Here is a 27,655-nt window from a genome sequence, read left to right as displayed (position 1 = left end):
GGAGACCTGAATTCAAGTTTTGCCTTTGGTATATGCTGGCTGTCACTCAGAATGTCCCTAAGACTATAAACTACAGCATGGATACTTCTCTGTATTATAGAAGGTCACTGGGAATTCCCTAGACAGAAAAACTCATAGGTCTAGACCCCCCACCTACCATCCAAAGATAATCATTACTCTCAAGAGAAAATAGAGGTTAAGCAAGATTTATGGAACATCACTATCCCCACAGCTAATGAATGTGAGATGAAAGACTTCTTCCAAAATCTCTATTTATATTATTAATAAGAAATCTGCAAAGCCAAAGCATATCAGGCAGAGAAGTGGGTAGGGGAATAGAGGTGGAATGTGACTGAGGAAGATAAAAGGAAAACATAAGCTGGGACAGGGCTGCCAAATGAGGAGAAACTACTTACTCAACAGTTGGTGGAGTTTCCGTCTTGGTCATGAACACACAGTTGACCATAATTGTCATCATGATGAAGAAACTGAACAGGGTGAAAAGGATTTGTTAAGGAGAATGTGTGACAGATTTCAGTGGGGACAAGAGACTTCCTTTTTGGAGGATCTTCTCCAAATGGGCTTGTGGATGATTCAATGAACAGCAGGTCTCTATTGAGCAGGAGGGAGGGCCTGGAAGCCTTTGCTTCCCTGAACTATGCTCCCTGAACATCCTTTCATAGGACACTTGCTTGGCGAGAAGGGCAGCCTGCCCCAGCTTGTCCGCATTCTAAGGAGACTGGACTGGTTTTCAGAATGCAGGTGCACTCACTCACTCTGATGACAGTAATCTGATGGCAGGAAATAGCTACTCAAAGGGGAAAAGGAAAGGAAGAGTTTCTTAAGACTATATGAAGAAATATTTGCTAATATTTAAAATAAAAGAACAATAATAACAATAACAGTGAGCCCTATCTATGCAGCACTTTCATGTTTGCAAAGAGATTTTAGGACATGCTCTCATAAGAGCTACGTCATGTCACATTATTGCCCCCCTTTTATAGATGGAGATACTGAGGTTCAGAGCTGTAGAATGACTTGGATTAAATACCAAGCAAAAAAACTGTCAAAGTGCTAGGAGAAATTAGGGATCGATTAAGTTTTAAACTTAATTCTCTTAGAATATCAAGTGAACATTTATTTTTTGTATTTAATCATTTTCCCCCAAAATAGAATTATTATCAGAATATTGACCTGAAGCTGTTCCTGGGAAAGTCAGAGAAATGGATGGGGGAAGAACCCACCCCTTTATGTCATTTGGAAGCTTCCTTTCTGAATAATTTTCTTGCAAATTAGATGAATGTCTGTTATTAAAAACAGAAACCTTTTTGAATGTTCAAAAGCAGGGAAGGGACTCAATGGATAGAACACTGGGCCCAAAGTAAGGAAGACCTGAGTTCAAATTTAGCCTCAGGCACTTAGTATATGATCCTGTGCAAGCCAATTACCCTCAGTCTGCCTAAGTTTCCTCACCTATAAAATAGGATGATAATAGACCCTATCTCCCATAGTGGTTTTGAGGATCAAATAAAATAATATTTGTAAAAGCATTTAGCACAGTGTCTGATACATAGTAGGTGCTTTATAAATTCTAATTGTTATTAAATGGATTGTTTCCATCTTGGGTTTTTTTAAAAACTACACCTGTGATTTCATTGGTGTGGGGAATTCCTGAGCAATTTTCTTTCCTGCAGATCGGCAGAATCAGCATCTTTCCCCTTTTAAATCTTCCCTTTTAAAAACATTGGAGGATTTGAGGCAAGCTGAATGTTCTATCTCAAGAGGACACAGAAACACATGTGGCACCAAGACCCAGATACACTCGACTTCCTTAAAAGGTAAAAAAATATCCATCATAAAGGATATGAATGGACCGATACTTTGATGGCAGTTCTCCTGATGGGATGGAAAGGACTGAGTAACCCCAAAGCCCAGGTCGCACTGAACCGGAAGATTGTCCGCCCTTTGTTTAGCACTATAAATGTCTGTTAAAACAAAAGTATAAAATAAAACCTAAGTAACTAAGCAGACCTGTCCCACAAGGGAACTTATTTACTTATACACCTGCCCAATGCTGATGCAAAAGTGGAGCACTCAACTTTGTCACCAGCATCAGATGTCCTGTGTCTGATTCCCACCCAGACAGTGTCTTAGAAGATGGGCATCCTCTGTTACTGACTGTTCTACCCAGGGCCATCTTAGTGAATGAAAACAAAGGTTACAGCACAAAACTTTTGGCTTATGTCCTTCTGCCCATCTCCACCCACAGATCAAGCACTCCATAAATGTGGAAGATCAAGACCAAGGACGGAGTGACAGGGACAAGTTATAGGATGTTGAAGGCCATCAACCCTGACTATCTTCAGTTTTAGGGTCGCTTTTACAATCCAGTTCCTTGATTATTGGGACCAAATTCTCATGATTACAGGGGCCAAAGTGCTAACCTGGCTACTTTCTGTTTCATTTCAGGAGTTTAGCAAAATGATCTACTAGAATTCCTCTTAAGTAAAAATGAGGAAAAGGCAGCCCTAGGTTGGCTTTATGTGGCTTTTGAAGACTGCATAGATATGTCAACTATCACAAAAGCTTTGGGTCACAAAAGAGGGTCAAAGGTCTTTGCAAAGGCCTCATGGCCAGACCTTTGGGTCCTCCCAGTCACAGTATCAATATAAGCACAAAACTACCACCTGAGTCAGGCCCTGGGATCTTACCTTGTGATTTTTGTAAAAAGGGTCCAGGTCCTCCAGGGGCTCCCCCACCAATTCTGGGGGAAGTTCTCCATAGAACTTGGGCAGTTGGTTGCAGGCCTTTAAGTCCAGCTGGGGTCGGGGCTTCTCTTCTTTGGCATTTGAGTCTTTCTCTCCCTCTCCCTCATGTTCCTTCTTCAACTTGTTCTGAAGTTTCTCCTCCTCAATCCGCCTTTCAATAGCAGCCAAAGATTCGGGAGTAAAAGGGTGGAAGTTGTTTGTCTCCAGGGAGCCAAAGGGATTTTCCATCTTTTCATTCTTCTTCAGAAAGCATTTTTAATTCCTAATAGATGAAATGACTGGAAAAAAGAATAGCAGTGACCACAATGGCTGGGAATCAGAAGGCAAGAAGACTTTATTTAAGTAATTGGTGGTGGACCCTTGAGCATCTCCAGATCAGCATGGCCAAAACAGAGCTTATCTCCATCCTCTTCCCCCAGCACTAACCTTCTCCAAACTGCCCCATGTCTACCAAGGGCACCAGCCTCCTTCTCAGCACAGAGATCTTGACTCTTCATTCTCCTCATGGCTCCCCCATCAATCAAATATTAAATACTTATTACGAGCTAACAACACACTGAATGCTGGGAGTTCAAAGAAAGGCAAAAACACAGACCCAGTCCTGAAGGGGCTGTCATTCCAGTACAAATCAATTCCCAAGTTTTGTTTATTTTTCTCTAGGATATGTCTTACATTCAATCCTTTCTCTATTATACTTACCCAACTGCAACCCAAATTTAGACCCCGTTCTCCTCTGACCTGGATTGTTGCAGCTGCCACAAAAGTGATCTTCCTGCCTCAAGTCTTTCTCCTGTCTCCAATCCATCCTCCACTCGGCTGCCAAGGCAATTTGCTAAAACCCTAGCTATGACCAAAGCATTTCAGGAGCTCCTGACTTTAAGGCTAAAAGGCAAAATCCTTTGTTTAGAATTCAAAGTTCTCTCCTTCTGGTTCCAGCCTCTTTCCCCAGCTAACTTCTCATTAATCACCCTCATAAATTCTGGGCTCCACTCATCCACACCTCTAAGTCTTGGAAGACTTTTGTTGTTGCAAAGTCATTTGAGTCATGTTCAACTCTTCATGGCCCCTTTTGGGGTTTTCTTGGCAAAAAAAAAAACTAGAGTGATTTGTCATTTCCTTCTCTAACTCATTTTATAGATGAGGAAATTGAGGCAAATTGCCGAGGGTGACTCCAAGCTTTTTATCTATTATGACACCACCTAGTGCCACTCTTGGAAGGCCCAGCTCTCTTCAAATGTCACCTCCTGCATCAGGCCTTCCCCTTTCCTGATATCCCCACTTGTTAATTCTAACTCCATGTGCAACAGTGGTTAGAACACCAAATCCAGAGTCAGGAAGAGCTGAATTCAAATCCAGCCTCAGACATTCTGTGTGTGACTTTGAGCAAGTCGATTAATCTCTACATGCCTCAGTTTCCTCATCTATAAACTGAGGATGATAATATATTACCTAACTTCCAGGGTTATTGTGAGGTTCAAAAGAAGTATTTGTAAATCACTTTTCAAACCTTAAAATGTGATACAAATGTTACCTATTATTATAACTCCCATAAGTCCATCCTAAACACTTATGCAATTTAAAAAAAAATTTTTTTTGTGTATATATATATATATATATATATATATATATGTATATATTTTTTTACTTTTCTGTATACTTGTAGTATCCCAACTCTCCAATGCCCTGGGACTAAAATGTGAACTCCTTGAGGTCAGAGACTGTTTTGGCCTTTAGCATCTAATATGCTGTTTTGTACACAGTAAGTATTTAATAAATGCTTGATGATTGACTAACTTACTGGCACAATGTATGACAAATTGGAGGCAATGAATTGAGTCTAGTATAACTGAAGTGAATTGATCGATTCTGCAAGGACCATTGAAGTGAAAGGCTCTAGACCTGGCGTCTCCCTTTGACCAGAGATGGCCCTAAAATGACAAATGTAATTTGCATTTAATTACTTTGGGGCATTAATGTTATTATGGAACTCTCCCCTACCCAGATTAAACTGTTCATTGGGTTCATCTCTAGCCAAGTCTCTTCAGTCCAACGAGCCACAGTTTCTATATTTCATCAAAGGTCTTCCCTCCCTGTCATGGGTCTCACCCATGTGTGACACTATTTAGATTCTTTGTGGCTGAAAAATTCACTCCTTGCATCTGACGGAGCAACGAATCCCTTTTCACACTTGACCAGACTGATCCTTGGACAGCAGGCACATGGGCTTCAGCCAGATCACATTTGACACTTTCTAGCTTTGGAGCACATGGCAGAACTCGCCCTCAACTGGCAAGGCCAATGGGACTTAGGACTGAGGGCTTGAGCAGGGAGGGGCTCCTTAAGATTCATGAATCCCTCCCTTGCGATAACAGCCAGTGGGTCCCTGGAGGGGGACTCTGGCCATCATCGAGACGCTTGGCAAGCCAGAAGACTGTGTGATTGACTTGTTGAATATTTAAACTACAGCCATTATCAATCATCTGACAAGTCTTTTTAAAGTGTTTGCCATCTTTTCTGGCACTGTGATGGCTGCAGCTCCTAGCAAAGAGCCTCTCTGTGGTCGTCAGACACTTTGACAAACATCCTGAGTGATAACGATCCCAAATCCTAGGGGTATAGGCTGTCCAGGAGCATGGGGACCTCATTCTTAATCTTTTTTCGACTCATTGGTCCCTTGGGTGGTCTGGGGAAGCCTCTGTATGGGCATTTACAATCATCATTTTTAAAATTGTTAGTTGGAGGTGGGGGTGGGGAGGGAAGGGTGTCATTTTCCCACCCATCCTTCTTCACAAATCTCCAAAAAGCTCACTAGGGATCCCAGTTAAGAGTTCTTGATCTACTCCAATTCATATCTAGAAAGAGTTCCCTCTAGAGTGTATCTGATGAGGGGTCACTCATCCCTCTTTTGCCCGTAGACATCCCTGGGGGGAAGGTGATGCTTCCTGCTCTACTTTGAAATATCCAGGATGGTTCATCTTAAGCCTGATGTCCCCTCAAACCCTCAGATCTCTGTGAATGTCCTGGTCGTTTTTCTGCTCAGAACGTGCCCCTTCCATGGATGGGGAAGGAAGACAGAGAGGAAGAACTAGCTACAATGACCATAGATAGAATAATACCAAAGCCATGTGGACAATTCTTGTGTTTATCCCTATTGAGAGAGAGCATGGGATGATGAAGAGGGCTCTGAGATTGGAATCAAGAAGGCTTAAGTTTAAATCCTGCCTCCGGCATTTACTAGCTGTGTGACTCTGGGCAAGTTACTTAAGCATGTCACCTTCCTATGCCTCAGTTTTCCCACATTTAAAATGAGGGGGCAAGACTTCATGGTTTTCCAAAATCCCTTTTCAGTTCTAAATCTATAATCTAGCCTCCTCTAATTAACTTCTCCAAAGGTCTGTTTATCCTAGAATGGCACATTCATAAAAAGACCCCAGCTCTGTCCTGTTGAGTGTAAAACAGTAATAACTCCTATGATTATAAGCCACCCTATAGCTATAGGCCTAGAATGCCTTTCCCTCCCAGTCTGATGGATTTTTGTCAGTCTTTAAAGTTAATACAAATGTTTCCTCTTCCAGGAAGCTTTCCTTATTTCCCCCCACTCCCTCTCGGACCTCACGTAGCATTTTCCTTCTATCTCTTTTATGTATTCATCAATTACTATAAATTAGTGTATATGTTCTTTAGGGGTCTACTGGAACCACCCCAAAATAATTTGGAAGAGCCTATTGTTAAATTTTCAGTGTGAGCATTTATAGTTATGAAAGTGTCAAACAGTATAAATCAGGACCTGACTTATTGTTTCTAGATTGTCTAGACATAAGAAAATGATGGAGAAAATGGTAATAACAGAGATTAAAGCATTTCCTGTGTACATTTTTTGGGGGGAGAGCTGGTTGTTGAATATTTCCCAGCGCTCCATTGATGCTATTCCTTTCCCTTACTCTATCTCTACCCTACTAAAGTATAAACTTCCTGAGGGCTATATAGGTAACAACTTAATGGAATAGAAATGGAACTAGATTGAGGATCAGAAGACCAGGAATCAACTTGCTTTTCTACCTTTTGACAGTAACTCCTTGGACAGGTCACTATTTCTGAATCTTAGTTTCCTCATCAGTAAAAAAATGAGACTGACCTCAATGATCTCTAAAGTCCCTTACAATTCTAAACTTTTGTTATTCCATGGCCTAAATTATGTTTAAGAAAGTACTCTAGAAACAGTTGGAACTTAATATTTGTTGAATTTAAATTATTAAGTCTTAATTTGTCTTTGAATGGAAAACAACACATTTTGCTAAATTCAGAGTTCTGATAATAAAGCCTTCAAAGCTCAGATTTTGTGCAAAATCCAAAGAGAAGAACATTAAAGATGCTCAATTGGTTGAACCCAATCCATAGCAGAAATGGCACTGGAATAAAGAGTCAAGAGATGAACTCAACTCCTCGGTCTAACACTTCCTAGTTGTGCAGTCTTGGGACAATCACAGAATCTTGTAGGTTCCTTATCCACAAAATGGAGACAATATTACCTCTGGCCTCCATGGTTGGGAAGGAAAAATTGGGCTGCATAAGAAAATAATGGAGGCCATTTCAATTCAATATGCCATTTGTTACCAAGAAAGTGGGGTCTCCTAAAAATACTTGCTGATTTTGGATGGCTTCATAAGCAAAGAGAATAAGAACTATTAGACCGTGATAGGTGGGGTAAGTTAGAGGTATGCTGGACTTGGAATCTAGAACAACTGGGTCCTCATCCAGGTCCCATCATTCACCATTTGAAATCACCTCAACTCTCTGAACTTGGTCATTCTTATAAAACAAAGGATACCACCACTTGCCAAGTGGCCAAGTCTTCCTTCTAGGGATGCTATTGGGCTTAAATAATTTGATGCATGTGTCTTACTCTCTAAGATGTTAAGCAAATCCTCTGCTTGGCATTCAAAGCCCTTCATAACCTGCCTCTACCTTTCCAACCTTCTTACACTTTCTCCCTGACACATACCCTTTGATCCAGTTACACTGGCCTCCTGGATGTTCCATAATGAAGACTCTCCATCTCTTGGCTGTGGGCATTTTCTCTAGCATCACTCCCTCATCCTGAAATGTTCTCCTTCCTCGTTCCAACTACTGGCCTCCCTTGCTTCCTTCAAGACTCAGAGAAAACATCCCACCACCTACAGGGAACCTCCCTACTATTTTAATTCCAGTGCTTCCTATCTTCTAATTATTTCTTATTTATCCTTTGTATATAGCTAGAACGACTGCCATAAATGGGAAAATGCCAGTTATTTTTGACAGTTTAAGCTGTCCTTGAAAGACAGCTTGGCAGAGCAGATTTGTCTGCACATTGTCTTCCCCACTAGATTGTAAGCTTTTTGAGGGCAGGGACTGTTTTTTGCCTCTTTATGTAACTCCAACATTTAGCACCCTTCCTGGCACATGGCGTACTTATGGATATTTATTGAATTGAATTGATTTGAATTAAAAGAAGGGCTTTTGCAGAACTTTGAGCTACTCATAATGCCTAAGGGAGGTCTCTAGCACAGGACTCCATCCACATCAGGCTCTTGAGTGGAATTAACTTGCCCACAGCACTTTGTAAACTGTAAAGGACTTTTTAAAATGTACATTATTCTAAAATCTTAAATTAATTTTTAAATGTCAATTATTCTGAAAGAATCTGGAGACATCTGGGTTCAATATTAGGTAGGTTTAGAACTCATTCAAAGACTAATCTAAAAGCAGAGAGATTAGTAAACCAATGTAAACACAGAAGAGTGGCTCTTCCTCTGGTTCCTCTGCTCCTAGCCTCATGTTGGTCAACATTTTAATCGATTACTTGGATGAAATTGTAGGGAATGGGTTTATCTAATCTGCAGATTACAGGAAAGTGAGACAGGTAGTTGATATATTGACTAAAACAAACAAGATCTATAGAGATCTCAACAGGACAGAATGAGACTACAGAACTGACTAATCTGAAATATAATAAGGACACATATGGTTTTCCACTTAGGTTTAAAATATTAACTGCAAAGGACAAGATGGTGAGACATCTTCTGTCTAATTGAGTCAATAAGGGAGAACAATGAATAAAGTATTGGATCTGGAGTCAGGAAGATTTGAGCTCAATTTAGCCCCAGACACATATTAGCTGGGTGAGCTTCGGCAAGTCACTTTAACCTCTGTCTGCCTCAGTTTCCTAATCTGTAAAATAGGAATGACAATAGCATCTACCTTCCATGAGAGAACATTTTACAAACCTCAAGATGTTATGTAAATGCTGACTATTATTATATTAGATGTTAGTTCACATGAAAACAAAACCAAAACTCTGGGGATTTTAGTGGGCAGAAAGCTCTATACAATTAAAGCGAATATCATCTTGGGCTGCTTTAAGAAGCCTAGGCAGAGTGAGAAGGATTTGTGAGGTAATGGTTCCATCCCTCCCTCCATTTGTGTCGCCTTCCCAACTGCTTAAATCAGGTGATGGCTGAATGATCTTGCTCAATTTTGAATATCACATTTCAGGAAAGAGATTGACAAGCTCAAGAACAGAACTATGATCAATGAGAAGAAATGGCAGGTTGAAATCTGTCCCCTTCCCCAGTACAAAGACATGGTCCCTTCCTCCCTAGAGGCTACAATCTTGTAGGGAAGTAAACCATATTTATAAGAATATGCTGCAAAATAGGAGGATGAATTCATAAGAGAATATAAGTAAAGGAGAGGTCAGAATTAGGGGGGATAAAAAAGGAATTTTTCTACAGTTTGGGTCTATCACACTCTCCCTCCATAAATCCCATTGGCTTCCTACTGCAGTCCATCTTCCACTCAGTCAGATTTGTCTTCTAAAGTGAAGATCTGCTCACACCTTATTCCAAGATAAGGTTGAAATGAGTTCATGATTTAGACATAAAGGGTGATACTATAAGCAAATTAGGAGAACTAATAGTTTAGCTGTCAGATCTCTGGAGAAGGAAGGAATTTATGGCCAAAAAGAACTAGAGAACATTAGGAAATTTCATTATGAAATGATGCAAAATGGATAATTATAACTACATTAAGTTAAAAGGTTTTGCCCAAACAAAACTAATGTAGTCTAGATTAGAAGGGAAGCAAAAAGCTGGGAAGAAAATTTATATATATATATATGTGTGTGTGTGTGTGTGTGTGTGTGTGTGTATGAGATATATACACACACTTATCTTTCCCAGTAGGAGAATGGTTTTCATTTTAGTTCTAGTATTATACGTATCTAGCAGAGTACTCAGTAAGTACCACATTTGTTCAGTTCAACAGAGTTGGAGAGAGAGGAGGCTCAAGGGACCTAGAGTTCCCAGCCAGACCTGCCAAAACTTTATAATGACTTTAACTTTGACTTTGAAAATGATCTTCTTCTCATAATCACTTTGGAGGGAACATTTAGAATGGAAAAGTGTGTTGGGATGCAAACTCATAGCCAACTGTCCTCAAGAGACTATTGTTCCCAACCTGATTCCAGCCGTGGCCAGGCTCCTGGAAGAAATAATTCATATGTTGGAAGGCAAAAGAAAGATGTCGTCCTGCCCTGTCCCCTCCACTTTTCCTTCCAGTAATAATAAAATGATAATAACAAATTAATGATAACGACCGCCTAGATAATGTTGTAAGATTTACAAGGACAGCTAAGTGGCCCTGCAAGGGATAGAGTCCTTGGCCTGGAGTCAGGAAGGCAGACTCATCTTCACGAGTTCTAATCTGGCCTCAGGCACTTATTAGTTGTAGGATCCTGGGAAAGTCACTTAACACTTGTTCTTCATCTGTAGAATGAACCAGAGCAGGAAATAGTAAACCAATGTAGTCAGTGTCTTTGCCAAGAAAACCTCAAGTGGGGTGAGGAGCGTTGGACATGACTGAAAACCAACTGGACAACAAAACTTTGTAAAGTACTTTACAAATGTTACCTCATTCTCCCAGCAGCTCTAGGAGGTAGGTGTTATTATGACCCTCATTTTACAGATAAGGAAATTGAGGCAGATAGACATTAAATAGGGTTAAATCTGAGGCTTGATTTCAACTTAACATGCTCTATTTCTTACTGATTCTTGTCCTAATACCTCTTGCAGGGCTATTCGAAAATTATATACTAAAACCTAAATGAAGAGTCCAAGTAATTCAACTAAAATACTGGTCTTGTAAGTCAGCTATGAAGGTAAACCCCTTCCTTTCTGACTCCGGGTCCAACACTCTGCTATCTCCCCTGGGCCAAAGATCTAGAAGGGTCATTCGTGAGTACCTCCCTCATTTTACAGATGAAGAAACTAAGGCTCAGAAGAGCTTACTAAGCACAGGAGGCAAGATTTGAATTAAGATTATTTGACTCCTTTCCATTGTTCTTGTCAGAGGGTCTCCACAGGCTACTGTGGCCAAAGCTCCTTCTGTCTCATTTCTACCATAACACTCTGTAATGAAGGCCATTCCATCATCTGCCATCCTTCCTTAGAGAATCTTGGCCAAGAGCCCACTATCAACCTTCAGACGCCATCAATTCTTTCCTCTACTGCTTGATCAATGTTGTCACTTCCCCAGGGTGAGCATTACGGATTCTAGAAAATAGAACAGGGGGCAGCTAGGTGGTGCAGTAGGTAGAGCACCAGGAGGACCTGAGAACAAATCTGGCCTCAGATACTCAACACTTCCTGGCTGGGGGACCCTGGGCAAGCCACTTAACCCAGATTGCCTCAGCAAAAAAAAAAAAAAAAAAAAAAAAAAAAAAAAAACCAATTACTCTGTTAAAAAAAAAAAAAAAAAAAAAAAAAAAAAAAAAAAAAAAAGAGAACAGAAGGTCCCTTAAAGGATATTTCTTTGCTCAGTTCTTGTAGGACCTCTTGAGGAAACATTAAATTTTGGGGGGGAAAGCTAGGAAAATATCTTATTTCTCTATTAAGTGAGCCCTAAAATTGTCTTTAAGTATTCAAAGGGCAGTTAGATGGAGGAGAAATTAGCTGGACTCTTCTTTGTCCCAGAAAGGGCAGAGGCAGGAGCAGCAGGTGGAAGTTTTGGAGAGGCAGCTTTAGATCTAATCTAATGTATTTTATAAATAAATTATATATATATATATGTGTGTATATTTATATATACACTTATCTTTATATATATATATATATATATATATATACATACACACACTTATCTATCTATCTATACATACACACACACACACACACACACACTTATCTTTCCCTGTAGGAGAATGTAAGCTCCTTGAGGGCAGGAATGGTCTTCATTTTAGTTCAGTATTATAAGTATCTAGCAGAGTTGACAATGAGAGCTGTCCTAAAGTGGAGGCAAAGAGATGGCTCTGGAAGGTACTGAGTTCCCCATTCCTGAGGATATTCAAGGAAAGCCTGGATTATTGAGGACGTTAGGAGGATAAAAAATATTGTTTGTACTTTGCTAAATGAATGTTAACTATATTGTTATTATCTCCAATTGGACCTATGGTTCCACTGATGGGGAGAGCTCCCAGGTAAAGGAACTTTACCAATGCAAGATGCTAATGAGTACCAGATTGTTGTGGGGAGCCCTGAGCAGCCCAGGGATTTGCCAAGAGTCATACGGCATGTAGGTACCTGAGGTGGGTCTCATACAAACAGAGCTCTGGCCACTGCCATCATTATTATTAGAGAGGATTCTTGTTCAGGTCTAGGCTGTCCTAGCTCATCTCTGGGGGTATTTCCAGTTCCCATGTCCTGGGAATCTACAAAACTTTTCTGACATTTCTATTAAGCACTCATTCAGTCCTTAGGGAATAGTGCTTTTCTCTCCTGACTGAACCTTTACCTTTTCCTCCTTTAGTGCCCAAGACCCATCCCCGGGGACTTGTATCCCAGATTCCTATCACTGTACACTTCAGTTGACAATTCAGCTGCTCTCGCTTTTTTCTGAGAGCTTTGAGGGTTGGGAAATCTTCTCTTCAAGTCCCAAAGAATCCCTTTAAGTGGTGAATTAACACAAAAATGTACCAAAGTTCTGGAAGAGAGAGACAGTAGAGACCATCAGCTTCCTGACTTTGGAGCCTGCTGGGGAGATATCGCAGGCTTCTTTCCTATCTGACTCATTTTTATCCTTCTCATAACAATACTCATAAGCACGTATCTCACTGACAGGGCCCTTAACAGCTTATTTATGTATCTCTTCCTAAAGTAATACTGTCTGCTGGGCTGTGCATTTTACAGATGTTGAAGGAAATGCTCAGAGAAAGTAATTGCTTGTTTATAGTCACACAACTAGCTAGTAAGTGGTAGATCTAAAGTTTGAACTCAGGCCTTTTGACTAATTTCATTTTTTTCCCATTCCCCTTCCTCTCTCTAAATCTCTCTTTTTTAATCAGAATTTTATCAGTATAGAAAAATCACCAGAGAGGAAACTCCCTCTTTTAGTGAACAACAGCAATTCATATCTATCTTTTAATCTTGGGGGGCTGCCTGAGACATGGGGAGGCTGAGACTCACTGAGGTTCACAAAGGCAGTGGCTGTCCCAGGTATGTCTTGAACCCAGGTCTACATCACAAAGTCTTTTACTGTCTCTTAGAAAAGAATCCAAACACACTCCATTGCTTTGGAAACTCTGCATGGCTACTTGGGTAACAAGGAGCCCACCGCCTGAGTTCAGCACTCTATACTGCCCATCCAGCATATTGCAAGGCGTCCCAGAAGCCCACTGTCCTTAGTTAGCCGAGGCGTGACTCCCACTGTCTGCCTGCCTGCAGACCCTCACCACTGAATGTCTTCAAAGTCTTTTCTGGGAGGGTTATTTTTTTCCATTTCATCAATGTTTCTAGAGCTATCAACCCAATATTCACCACACTCCCAACAAAACTGTTCAATTCGGACCTGCTGATTGAATTTTCTCTTATCCCCCGGGGGACGCCACCCTTGACATGATTTGTTTTACTAGCAGCAGACTAGCAGCAGACAGAAGTGTTGCTCATTTTACTAGAGGATGGATGGGCTAGTGTAGGGGCCCACCCCATGAGATAATCAGGGGAACCCTATGGCTTCAGAAGGGACCAAATCTGGATCTTCCTACTCCCCTTGAAATGTTGACCAATGAGGATACTAAATGAGAGACCCTTCAGTGGGCAGCCTTCACTTTCCCCCATAAAGTCCCCCAATTCACCACCATTTGAGGAGATAATTGATCAAATCATACAAATAAGTGAAAAGTAGAATAATTTTCAGGAGATGAAGAGGGAGAGAAACTTCTAACATTTGCCTTTCATCCATCTGAAAGGTTATATTGCCCAGCAGCGATGCAAGCCCAATCCCCTAGGCAAATTGCTAACTTCAAGTAAAAATTAGTGCAGACACTTACATTTTCTCCCTCCTCTTGCTGGTCAAGGTGCATCTCCTGACATCCATGAGAATCTCGACGGCCTTTCAGAGAATAGTAGACAATTTTGCTTCATCGGGTACCATTTTAATCTCCAGTCCTGGGTTCCATCCTGGCCGCCTCCCACTGTAGAAAATGCATTATCTAGAAGCAGGGAAGGAGGAAGGGAGGGAGACAGAGTGTATGCATGCGCCTGTGCAAGCCAGAGAGAGAAAGTTGTGTGTGTGTGTGTTTGTGTGTGTGTGTGTGTGTGTATGTGTGTGTGTGTGTGTGTGTGTGTGTGTGTGTAGGAACAAGTAACAAATGTGATTTTAAATGATCTCTAGGGAAATCCTGTAACCTGAGGAAGCAAGTCGGCAAACTCTGGCACTTAGCCCAAACCCAGACTTCTTTCTTCAAATATCAGTGAATGATTTAAGCCCCAAAGCAGGGAGCATCCTGATAACGGAGCAGGTTGTTTGATTCACGCTGGACCAGCCGATGAGAAAATAGGAAATGGAGAGCCGATGACTAGTGGTTCTCCCTTGTTTCCAGTCCTGCTTCCAGGATGCTCATGGGAGCTTATGGAAGAGACGTTCCTCTAAGTGCCTATGGAAGTCATGTGACTATCAAACTGTCATTGAGTCTTTGCATTTGGAGAGGGTGGGATCAAGAGAAAACTTTAAGAGTAAAAAGTAGATTAATTCCAGTCTCAGGAAGAACATTCAAGGCTTAGTCTCCCAACCCACGTGGGATGAACAGGCCTGGTCCCCTAAGGGATGCTGGTTATCTTTCCACGTCCGAGGTCTGGAGTAACCCTGACAGGTTATGTCATTGACTCGAGCTCCCAACTGGCACATTCCTTAAATATCACTTTTCACTATCAATATCTCTCCAATACCTCTGATAGCCACTTAACCTCTATTAACATTACTCAGAGAGACTGATTTGCAGGCTCTAGGAAGAAGCACAAACATATCGGCTCGAACCAGAGGCACTAACTAATCTACGCTTTGGTCCTGCTGAGGAGGACCTCAGACTTAGAGCAGTTGGTATAAAGCCTCTGATTTCATTATCTTTACTTCCAAATACAGCGTGGCTTTTTAAACCACGTAGCTCCCCTGCTTGCAGGTCACAACCTCCTGGCTCCCAGATTCAGTTACTGGTGGGCTGGATTCTTGGGGCTCTATTGACATCACTTACAGATTTTACAAAGCACTGGGCCTTTTAAAGGAAAGAAGATATAACCAGGACAGAGCCTCAACCAGGACAGCCCCTTCAAAATCCAGGTATTGGATTGCCTAGAAGGCTACATGCTCATAGCCTGACTCAGTGCCTGGGAAATCATACCCCCAGCTGGCTCTCCAGAGCTCAGAGTCATTCTTACACGTCATGGCCAGCAGGAAGGAAAGAGAGTGAGTTTCTCCATTGGCAGTTTCTGTATACACTCTTAGTTCTGGTCAATGTAAACCCAAAGGTCTTTCCTCTGTCATTCACGGGACAGGAAGCAATAGTTATACATTCTATGAAAACAAAAGCTAGGTCCTTCCACTCTGGGTCATCACTGATTTCTGGAAATAGGTTCTTCAAGGCTTCATGTGATCTGACAATGGCAGAACCTCCTGTAAATGTCTTAGAAATGGACCTAATTGGCCAACCACCACAGTAGCAATATCATTCAAGTCAAAAGTCATTCAAAGGCTTCAAACTGTAATATGGGAAAGGTAGGGCTTGGAAGAAAGCTTGGATATATATTTGAAAATGGACACAAATTTCAGATTACAATAAAAACAGTATCCCTAAGGTAAGAGGACCAAATGAAAACAGTTTAATTCTTGACCATCTCAGTAGCTGGATTGATGAATATATAACTGGACAGAGTCAAAGCTGTATCCTCTCTGTGCTTACCCTCCCTGTTCCCATTCCCACTGATAGATTAAGTCCCCATTGGGCAGCTGATTTTAGAGTTAACTATGAGAAGTTGTGACTTCATGAGTCCCCATCCAGTGTGATTCCCTAATATCTTTCAACCACTTGACATCAATTATTTTTTATAAAAGGGAATTGACTGAGAAGGCATATCTGAAATAATATTTGCAAAATAATTTTCCCCTCTTCCCACTCCTCCTCGCTTAGATGGAGGGGTATATTCTTGAATAAAAGCTCAGGTTTCTGGAGCAAAGTGGGCTCAGACTTAATGTACCAAGATAGCGAGGTACACAAGTAGAGAGCATATGGTCCAAGGATATTCTATGATTCAGTCCTGGAGTCCATCCAAAATTCTCTTCAAGGAATAGCGGTAGTAATGAACGAGTCATTCCTCTGCTTAGTTGGTATTGTTCCTTCTGCTAGAGACATCTTGGTTGATGAGTCCACTGTGGGGTCAGGTCACTCAGGTACTTTCCTGACTTGTGATATTTTAGCTTTGACTCTGGTGGTCTCTGTCCCCACTGCCAATTGTTGAGGGCATCTGTGAATACTTGTCTGAACTTGTCACATAATCTTGTTAATTCCATCTTCAGAGGCTCATTCACCTAAGATTGGGAAAGACTAACCATAAAAGAGACAAAAAAAAGGTGTCATGAATTCACAATCACATGGTGGCTGAGTGGCAGCTTGCCCTTGCTCCTTTCCCCATCCAGCAGCACAGAGCTGTCTTTCTCACTTAAAAGTACCAGAGAAGAGTGGAAGAGATTGGTTGCTCAAATATTTTTGTATGTTCATAATCACTTAATGGAATTTTATAAACTTACATTTATTATCTTCATAATTACAAGTAGAGTTTATATTTTATAATTATAATTATATAATGTAATTTTTATTCTGGTGTCTTTTGGGACAATTGTAGCTATTGTAAACACTTAATAAATTTGAAAGAATATTGTGAGTAATATATTAAATCATCCTGGTTGTTCATAACACATTTTTATTGCTGTTGAAAGGGGTTTGAGAAGCAAAAAATGTTAAGGGTCCTTCTAGCTCTGTTGACCTTTACATTTATAATTTTACAGTAAGTGTTCAGGGTCAGGACAGAAATCCATAAAGAATACACGGTAGAATTGTACTAAGTGAGGAATATAAAATCAGTGTTGCAACAATATTTACAAACTGTTTTGTTCCTCTTCTTTTGAGGATGGTCTTATTGGGTGATCTTTCCAGGATGAGTTCTCACACCTCTTTATGCTGTCTGCCATTGTTGGCAGCACTTCCTAGCATTTCTTGGCATGGTACTGAGACTCCTTTGCTGCCACAATTTTGTTTCACTTCTATGGTGATCATCATTCAAAATCCATGCTTTCCCATGACTATTTTTCTGCTACCTGTCTGCTGCTGTCTGTTTCTTCTCTAAGAAAGTTGCATTTTTATTTTCGAGTGAGACCAAGATCAATAGAGTCTTGCTTCTACTGTTAGTGAACTTCATAACTTTTTTTCTGGTTGATGAATTGATGGAGTTGGGAGTCAGAAGCAAAGCACTGGTGAGGCATGAAAGGGGGAAAAAAGAGAGAGAAAAGTGTAAATGAGGAAAAAGTAGGATGGAAGAAAATACACAGTAATCATAACTATGGATGTGAATGGGATGAACCTTCCTATAAAATGGAAACAAAGTAGATGAAAAGCTATAATCCTACAGTATTTTATTTACAAGAAACACATTTGAATCAGAGATATACACATAGAATGAAGCAGAAAATATTATGCTTCAGCTGAAGTAGAAAAAGAAGTGACAATCCTGATCTCAGGTAAAGAAAAAGCAAAAATAGATCTATTTAAAAGAGATAAGGAAAGAAACTACATCTTGCTGAAGGATGCCATAGATAATGAAATAAAATCAGTATATAGCATCAAGAGAAGCTAAATGAGTTACAAGAAGAACTAGGCAGCAAAACTATACTAGTGAGAGATCTCGACATCCCACTCTCAGATATAGATAAATCTAACCACAAAATAAAGAAGAAAGAAGTTAAAGAGGTAAATAGGATTTTAGGAAACTTAGATATGACAGACCTCTGGGGGAAATTGAAGGGAGATAATAAGGAAAATAACTTTTTCTCAATGAAACATAACACCTACATAAAATGACCATATATTAGGGTGCAATATTTCACAATCAAATGAAGAAAAGCAGAAATATTAAATATATCATTTTTAGATCCTGATGCAAAAAATTACATGTAATAAAGGATCATGGAAAAATAGATCACAAATTATCTTTAAAATAAGTAGATCAAACAAAGAAATCATAGGAACAACAATTTCATTCAAGAGAATGACAATAATGAGACAACATAGAAACTCACAGAAGGCAATCAAAGCAGTTCTTAGAGGAAATTTTATATCTCTAACTGTCTTGATGAATAAAATAAAGTAGAGATCAATGAATTGGGCATGCAAGTAAAAAAAAGCTAGAAAAAGATCAAATTAAAAACCCCCAATTAAGTTTCAAATTAGAAACTGTAAAAATCAAAGCAGAGATTAATAAAATTGAAAGTTAAAAAAAACTATTGAACTAACAGATAAAACTTTTTTTTAAAAAATGCACTAAAATAGAAAAGCAATTGGTTAATTTGATTAGAAAAAGAAAAAAGAAAGCCAATACCCATATTGGAACCAAAAAGGTGAAATTGCCACCAATGAAGAGGAAATTAAAGCCATAATTAGGACTTAGTTTGCCCTACTTTCAATAAATCTGACATTCTAACTGAAAAGGATGAATATTTACAAAAATAAAAAATTCTCCAATTAATAGAGGAGGAAATAAAATACTTAAATAACCCCATGTCTGAAAAAGAAATTGAACAAGACATCCATGAACTACCAAAGAAAAAAATCTTCAGGGTCAGATGGATTTACAAGTGAATTCTACCAAACATTTAAAGAACAATTAATTCCAATATTATATAATTTATTTGGAAAAATAGGGGAAGAAGGAGTCCTACAAAATTCCTTTTATGACACAAATATGGGTCTCATACCTAAACATGGAAGAGCCAAAACAGAGAAAGAAAATTATAAACTAATCTGTCTGATGAATATTGATGCAAACATTTAAAGTAAAATATTAGTAAAGATATTACAGCAATTTATTATCAGGATAATACACTATGATCAAATGGTATTTATACCAGAAAGGCAGGGTTCATTCAATATTAGGAAAACTATCAACATAATTGACCACATCAATAACAAAACTAGCAGAAATCACATGGTTATCCTAATAGATTCAGAAAAGGCATTTGACAAAACACAGCACTCATTCCAATTAAAAACACTAGAGATCTTAGGAATAAATCCATCTAAAACCACCAGCAAGCATTATATATAATGAGGATAAGCTAGAAGTTCTTCCAGTAGAATCAGGAATGAAACAAGGATGCCTGTTATCATCACTATTATTCAATATAGTATTTGAAATGTTTACCTCTAGAAATAAGAGAAAAAAGAAATTGGTAGAATTAGAGTAGATGAGGAAACAAAACTGTTACTTTTTGTAGATGATATGATAGTATATTTAGAGAATCCTAGAAAATCAACTAAAAAAACTACGTGAAAAAACAACTTTAGCAAAATTGCAATCTATAAAATAAACCCATGCAAATCATCAATATTTCTGTTATTAGCAAAATTCAGTAGCAAGAGATAGAAAGAGCAATTTTGTTTAAAATAACTGTAGACAATATAACATATTTGGAAGTCTACCTGACAAGATAAATCCAGGAACTATAGGAACACAATTACAAAACACTTCACACAAATAAAGTCAGATATAAACAATTGGCAAAATAATAATTGGCCATGGGTAGGCTGAGCTAATATTATTTTTAAAATGACAATTCTGCCTAAATTAATCTACTTATTCGGTGCCATACCAACCAAACCGCAGAAGAATTGTTTTATAGATTAAATAAAAAATAACAAACTTTATCTGGAAGAATAAAAGGTCAAGAATATCAGGAGTATTAGTGAAAAAAATTCAAAGAAAGGTGACCTAGCTATACCATATCCAAAACTGTATTATAAAATAATAGTCATCAAAACCATTTGCTACTGACTAAGAAATGTCAGTGGAATAGGGTAGGTAAATAAGAAACAATAGTTAGTGACTATAGTAATTTACTGTTTTATAAACCTGAAGACTCAGATTCTGGGATAAAAGCTAATTATTTTGCAAAACTTTCTGGGGAAACTGGAAAATATTATGGCAGAAACTAGGCATAGACCAATATCTCACATCCTATACCAGGTAAAGTCAAGATGAATTCATTATTTAGAGATAAAGAGTGATAATGTAAGCAAATCAGGAGAGCAAGGAATAGTTACCTGTCAGGTCTTTAGAGAAGGGAGGAATTTATGACCAAACAAGGCAAAGATAACATTACAAAATACAAAATTGTTCATTTTGATTACATTAAATTTGAAAGATTTTGCACAAACAAAACCAATACAACCAAGATTAAAAGGGAAGCAGAAAGCTAGGAAACAAATATTATAACCAGTGTTTTTAATCAAGGCTTCATTTCTAAAATATATAAAGAACTGAGTCAAATATATCAGAATGGAAGTCATTCCCCAATTGGCAAATGGTCAAAGAATATGAACAGTTTCTATGTGAATAAATTAAGGCCATCCATAGTCACATGAAAAAATGCTCTAAATTACTATTTATTAGAGAAGTACAAATTAAAATAACTCTGAGGTACCACCTTCACACCTATCAGATTGGATAAGATGACAGGAAAGGATAATAAAGAATGTCAGAGGATATGTAAAAAAAAAAAAAAAACTTGGATACCAATTTGGAACTATATCCAAAAGACTATAACATTGTGCATATCCTTTGATCCAATATTTCTACTACAGGATTTATGTCCCCAAGAGATAATAAAAGAGAAAAGAATCCACATGTGCAAAAATGGTTGTAACAGCCCTTTTTGTAGTAGAAAGGAACTGGAAATTGAGTGGATGCCCATCAGTTAGGGAATGGCTGAATACCTGAAAAGCCTAAAACCTGAAAAGATTTACATGAACTGATGCTAACTGAAGTGAGCAGAACTAAGAGAACATTGTACATAATAACAAAACTGTGTGATGATCGACCATGATGAACTTGGCTCTTCTCCACAATGCAGTGATTTAAGGTAATTCCAGGACTCAGGACTCACATAGCTCAATTCCCAAATTCAGCTTCTCCCAACAGTACTATGGTTCTTCTACCCCCAACTCTGGTTTCAAATAGAGAGAAAGAAACTGTCTGGAGTACATTGTAAGATATGAAACAAGCATTTATTAAGTACCTGTTATATGCCAGGAACTGTGATGAACACTTAAAAATATTGTATCATTTGTCTTCACAACCATCTTGAGAGAGAGATGCTTAGTATCCTCATTTTAGTTGAATAAATGGAGACAGATTTGCTCAGAGAGAGTTAGGGTCTGAGACTCTATTTGAATTCAGATCTTCCTGACTCCAGCTCTATCCACTTGGAACATGCTCCTTGGTACTGGGCTAGTCATTTCTAACCACCACTTAGTTAGAAGAGTGAACTAAAATCAAATTATACTGCTGACTTCATCCCATGAAATTCCCAGCAATCCAATCAACATTTCCTTAGTTACTTCCATTTATGTGGGTGGGTTACCTGCAAGATGACCCTGAGAATTTGGGGAAATAACTCAGAATGAGCTTTGAGGATCTCACAGTTGGAAGTGACTTTAAAGGCCATCCAGTCCATTTGTACTTGAATAAGAATCTTTTTTACATCATCACTCATGAGGGAGTCATCCATCCTTTGAATAAAGATGTCAATCAAAATGTATTTTTATGGATGAATGACAAAATAATAATATGACGAAGGACCTTAGCATATTTAGTCTCCCTCTCCCCCACCCTGTGGTGATTCTGTGGGAAGATAAGGACAATAGTTGCAAAGGATGGGTAGGCATGGATGGGTTGCAGTCTGTACAATTAAAAAATACTACTTTAGTGAAATCTCAGGTTCACTAGAGGCTCCGAAGGCATCAACCAGCTCCTGAGGCAATCTCTTGTACTTGGGGATAATTCTAAGTGTCAGGAAGTTTTCCTTATATCAAATTCTGCCTCTTATCAATGAGAAACCCAAAATTGTGGAGCTGAAAGGTACTTCAAATACCATCTAGGCTGAAGATAGACCTTGAGTCTTTGCCAATGCATTTATTCTTTCATTTCAAGTAAAGGAGGAATCAAGACCCTGTGAGTAACAAAGGATGAGGAAAGCAAGCCATGAGCAGATTCAGGAGTAGATCCCATGTTGGGTTTACCCACTGAGTGGCACTGCCACATCTCAACATGCATTTGATGGTACCAGTGCTATTTGGAAAGTACATTAAGATGAAGCCCACTCTCCCCAAAGATCAAGGTGTACAGGAGAGGATACACTTCTGAGAAGTTTGGGGAAATGTTTATATTTATGTTCTTGATATATTTTTGAGTAATTTTCCTTTGTAAAGGCTTTTTTTTTTAAATAAGGAAAGAAAAGATACCCTTTTACATATTCATTGACCTTTCATTGGATAAGCAACTTCGCTGAGGCAATTGGGTTAAGTGACTTTCCCAGAGTCACACAGCTAGGAAGTGTTAAGTGTCTGAGGTCACATTTGAACTCAGGTCCTTCTGACTTCAAAGCTGATGCTTTATCCACTGTGCCACCTAGCTGCCCATGTCTATGCAACTTTGATTAAACTACTATAATCTATATACTCTCCCCCCCAAAAAAAAAATCTAGGTCTGAACATCACTAAATATTTTAAATTCATAGAATTTGGAAATAATTGTTACAAAATTTCTGTCCAGTCTGGTTTGAGGGGGAATACAGAGAATGGACACAATCAATGACTCAATTGTTGGCTGAGAATGAGGGCCCAGGCCTCCCTTCAAGGCATTATGAAATTGTGTCAACCTTTTGAACAAGTTCATAGGAAGCACGGGGAGGCATTTCCTTTGGGCTTAACTGTTTTGTATTTGATTTTTAACTGGAAGGCAGAGCCAAGGCTGACTCTGCTCTCTGCCCTGAATATTCTAGAAAGTATTTCAGCTGACTCTGAAGTGAAAATGAGACAGAAAAGAAGTTTAATGGCACACTGTCCAGGTTTTGACTTGTTTTCTAAGGAAAAAAAAGAGAATAGTGAACTCATGAATTTCTCAAAGTTCTTTTCAGGGGGAGGGGAGGAACTCTTGATTGTAAATGCTGCCTAAGCCTTCAAAGGTGAAATAAAGGAGACTTTAGTGAGAGCCAGATTGTGAGCAAGGAATAGTAAGTGCGAATATAATATACAATATCACAGCTACATTTGTAGAGACTAATGGAGCTCCCTGATGTCAAGGGCACTGTTTGCGTTACTCTACTGAGAGTAGCAAAGGTTTTCTGAAAGCTGTGTATGTGTGCTCAAAAGATGAAGCACTTTTCTAAAAGACTCTTTTATTGAGGAGTTGATGAGTTTACTTAGAATGAATTCACAAGAGGATGACAACCCTTTCCCCTGGACATTTTGATTAAGGGAAGCCTTTCCATTGAAGGCTGACTTTGAACGGTTCCAGATTACTAGCTTCAACCCTTCTACTTACTCTACCAAGAGCACCATGTTTGATCTGCAAGAGTCTGAGTCCTATTTAACGCCAGAAGAACAGATTAGGGAGCATCCTAGGGAGGGAGAAGGATAATGACTATTCTATAGGGGGGTGGTGGCTGGGAACTGCCTTGCCTTTTTGGGTCAGTTTTAGTCCCAAATCTTTAACTACCTCAGGGATTCTCATATTGAGCATGTTCAATATTGAACTGCCTAAATTTGTATAACTGAGCAAATTAAGAACCTCTTTGGGTCTCAGTTTCCTCACTTACAAAATGAGAAAGTTGAGGTTTGGAAGGAGTGATCTATTATCTCTGAGATCCCTTCTATACTCTGTAACACTTTTCAATTTCACCTTTTCTATTTCTAGCACCACAATCACTTAATATCTCATGGATAAAAACTTGGGGTTCTCTTTGGCTCTTCTCTCTCTTGCCTTTCAAAACTAATCAGATTCCAAGTTTTAGTGATGTCACCTCTGTGATATTTTTTGCAATTGTCCTTTCATCTCTATTTCTATTGACACCATTATTGTACCAGTCCTCATTACTGACTTCATGGACTACTAAAAAAAATCTCCCTGATACAAGATACCTGTGAGGTCTTCTTGTCTTTACTCTCACCTCCCTCCAGTCCATCCTTTACTTGGCTTCCTGACTTAGCTTCCTCATGCCTAGATCAGGTGCTGCCGCTGCTCCTTTCAAAGTCCTCCTACTTGTCTTCCAAGGTAGCATTCAAGCTCCAATGCCCTGGCATTGCTTCACCTTTCCAAATGTATTTCATTCTACTCCCTGCCACTTAATCTTTGTTCTTACCAAACTGGACCAGTTTCTGCCTATTATCCATGTACTGTAATTTTCTGCCTTGATGTCTTCTCCTGTGTTCTTCCCTGTGTCAAGAATATGGTACCCTAAAGGTACTGAACTCTTCAAAGTCTTGTTGAGATCCAGCCTCTTCTCAGAAATCCAACATGGGCAATGACTTTTTCCTGTTGCATAATGCTTAGCAATGGCTTCTATTATGTATTGGTTTTGTCATGTATCATGTATTTTTATTATAGATACAAACATAGTATAGAGATAGTTAACACAGTGAATTGAGTGCTGCATCCAGAATCAAGAAGACTTGAATTCAAATTGTGACTCAGACACTTAATAGCTGTGTGATTTAGGGCAAATCATTTGCCCTCTGTCTGCCTCAGATAACTCAATTGTAAAATGAGAATAATGGTAGCACTGATCTCCTAAGGTTGTTATAAAGATCCAATGAGATGACATTTATAATGTGCTTAGGACAGTGTCTGTTACAAGGTAGGCACTTGATAAATGCTTGTCTCCTTCCTTCCTTAATTATAGATGTAGAAGCTTAGCAGTTTGATTGCTAGTAGAAAACAGTCTCAGTCATCAGCAATTTTCTGTCTTCTCTCCTCAGTCCTCAGTCCCTCAGTCCCAGTATCATGAATGTAGAAAGGAGCTGAAGGACATTTTCTCTAATAAATAATGGTTTACACAGAAAGACTTGTGGGGCAGTGAGAGAAAAGGAATAAAAAACATGTTTTAAATCCCTAAAGGTCTCTCTAGTTCACAGCCAGAGCATGAAATAACAAAAGAGCCAACAAGAGCTTGACTTTATGAAGGAGAAGAGCTGATAGATCCCTCCCCCTGGAGCAAAAAATGCAAAAGTTTCTGAAAGTAGCAGCAGAGCAGCTCAGCACTGATGGAGCAGCAGCAGAGAACAGCTCAGCCCTGATGGAACAGCAACAGAGAACAGCTCAGCACCTAAGACAGCAGAGGCTCCTGACTCAGTGGAGACATCACTAGAACACTAGAACATATAAGGGCAGCACTGATAGAGGACAAGCAAGAATATTAGAAGCATGAGCTGAACCAAGTAGGAAGTCCCCTGCTGATAGCATTTACAATGTCCCATGACAGGACTCTCAGGAAATGACTCGGCCTCTTCTCAGTCCAAATTTGAGGCTCCTATGAGGAAAACCACTGCCCAAGGCCTAAGAACTGTGCAACCATCTTATCATAGCGTGAAATAATGGAGTTCATTGAATGACCTTAACAGCAAGATGCCTTCATCATTACTCACTGTTCCTGGATCTCTTTCAAATCCCATCTTCTGCTGGAAGTTTTTCCTTGTTCCCCCAAGCTGCTAATAAATTCCCTTTTTAGATTACCTTCCAGCTCGCTCTGTCTTTGTCTCTTTAGTCCCTTTTCTCTGCCCATTTTCCTCCCACTTCTCTCTCTACATATTTATACATATATATAATATGCATTTATGTATAAATTTATACACACACAAATGAGATTATGTGTAATTGTTTTTATCTATACATCTTCTATGGACATAGATATTTATATCTGCCTTCCCCATTAGAATACATACTTCAGTCAACAAACTTGCTGAACAAGTTGTGGTGTATGGTTATGATGGACTTAAGCTATAAAAATGATAAGCCCAGTTATCTTAGAAAGGCCTAGAAAGACTGGCCTGAAAGGATGAACAAAGTGAGCAGAACCAAGAAAACATTGTATACAGTAGCAGCAATATTGTTTTAAGAATGATTTTGAACTAATAAGTTATTTTGACTATTATAAATGAATTTTAAATGGTGGATATATGGAGAAAGGTGCTATCTGAATCCAGAGTAGGAACCGATAAATAGAAGTATATATGGAATAATTTGTATATATGTATACATCCCTGTTTGTGTCTAATGGTAGTCATCTCTAGGACAAGGGAAGGAGGGAAGATAAAAAAGGAAATAAAATAAATTTACATAACTTTGCTATATATGCAAATTCATAATTGTACTGTGATATGAAATACTTATTTTGTTCCATGACTTGAAAATAAAATAATTTACAATAATAATATAAAAGGAATATTCACTCCTTGGAAACTGGGTTGTTGTTATAGTTGCTATTGTTTTTGCCTTTCTTTGTATACCCAGAACTCATTACAATGGTTAACATATAATAAACTCTTAATAAATGTTTATTTCCTGACTGTCTATACCATTGCCACATGTTTTTCCTACATGTTTGCTTCACTACCTTCGTACTTTAAGCTTATAAACTCTCCTCCTAAATCCTATATCGAAAACTGTACTCTAGGCTTTTGTAGGAAATGGATTTTTGTGTTAACTATTGCTTTTGGTCTTCTATCTCATAAATAACTTTTGCTAAAAAAAAAAAAAAAAAAAAAAAAAAAAAGCTAGTTAAATCTGGCTGATTGTCAGTGGGAAGCATATTAGTAAGGACTTTGAGAAAGAATATTAGAAATTAATATCCCCTGATAGTTACCCCTAGAATCTTGAGAATAAATAACAGTTGTTCTCTGGGGACTTGGCCTCCCAATGGGCATAGAAGTGGGGAAGTAACATCAGAGGGCATGTTGCATAGTATTAACCAAATTGATTCATATGTCTTAATAACATTTCTGAAACTTTTTCCATTTATGATTCATTTTTTCCCAAGAAAGTTTTACATGACCCTGGGTACATAAAATTAAGTACATAAATCAAGCACTTACTGATAATAAATCAATTTCACACCCCCCACATTTAGTTCTGAGACCCCATATGAGATGACAACCTACAGTTTAAGAAGCTGGATTTTAAATGACCCTCATTGGTAATATACCTCTCTTTCCTACTATATAGTTTAGCTTTGACCACTCTGAATCCAGCCATTCCTGCAATCAGCAGCATATAGCCATGGTTCAGTAGCTTGGAAAGAGAGAAGCATACTAATTTGTTGTGCTTTTGGATAGACTATCCCCCATTTCTTCCTTTCCCTACTTAGAAACCTTTGTTTCTGTTAAGGCTCAGCTAAAGTGAGGCTTTCTACCTGAGATTTTTCCCAATTTGCCCAGCTACTAGAGTTTTCTCCTAATATTACTTTATATTACTTTGCATATA

General features: G+C 38.8%; 1 protein-coding gene across 2 annotated transcripts in view; it reads right to left on the bottom strand.

The window, feature by feature from the left end:
* The window catches only part of SCN10A (sodium voltage-gated channel alpha subunit 10), a 101,593-nt gene extending 87,227 nt beyond the window's left edge, over positions 1-14,366 (bottom strand). For both annotated transcript variants that reach the window (XM_031952469.1, XM_031952476.1), the window contains exons 1-4: positions 14,128-14,366; positions 2,712-3,046; positions 1,867-1,985; positions 417-497 (exon numbers count right to left, since the gene is read on the bottom strand). In XM_031952469.1, coding sequence (XP_031808329.1) covers positions 417-497; positions 1,867-1,985; positions 2,712-2,996 — 485 coding nt within the window. In that variant the 5' untranslated portion in view covers positions 2,997-3,046; positions 14,128-14,366. The remainder of the gene's footprint in view (positions 1-416; positions 498-1,866; positions 1,986-2,711; positions 3,047-14,127) is intronic.
* Between the last annotated feature and the right edge of the window lie 13,289 nt (positions 14,367-27,655).

The sequence above is a fragment of the Sarcophilus harrisii genome, chromosome 1, assembly GCF_902635505.1.
Source record: "Sarcophilus harrisii chromosome 1, mSarHar1.11, whole genome shotgun sequence".
NCBI lineage: Eukaryota > Metazoa > Chordata > Mammalia > Dasyuromorphia > Dasyuridae > Sarcophilus > Sarcophilus harrisii.
The sequence above is the reverse complement of the archived record's forward strand: the minus strand, read 5'-3'. Positions and strand labels throughout refer to the sequence as shown.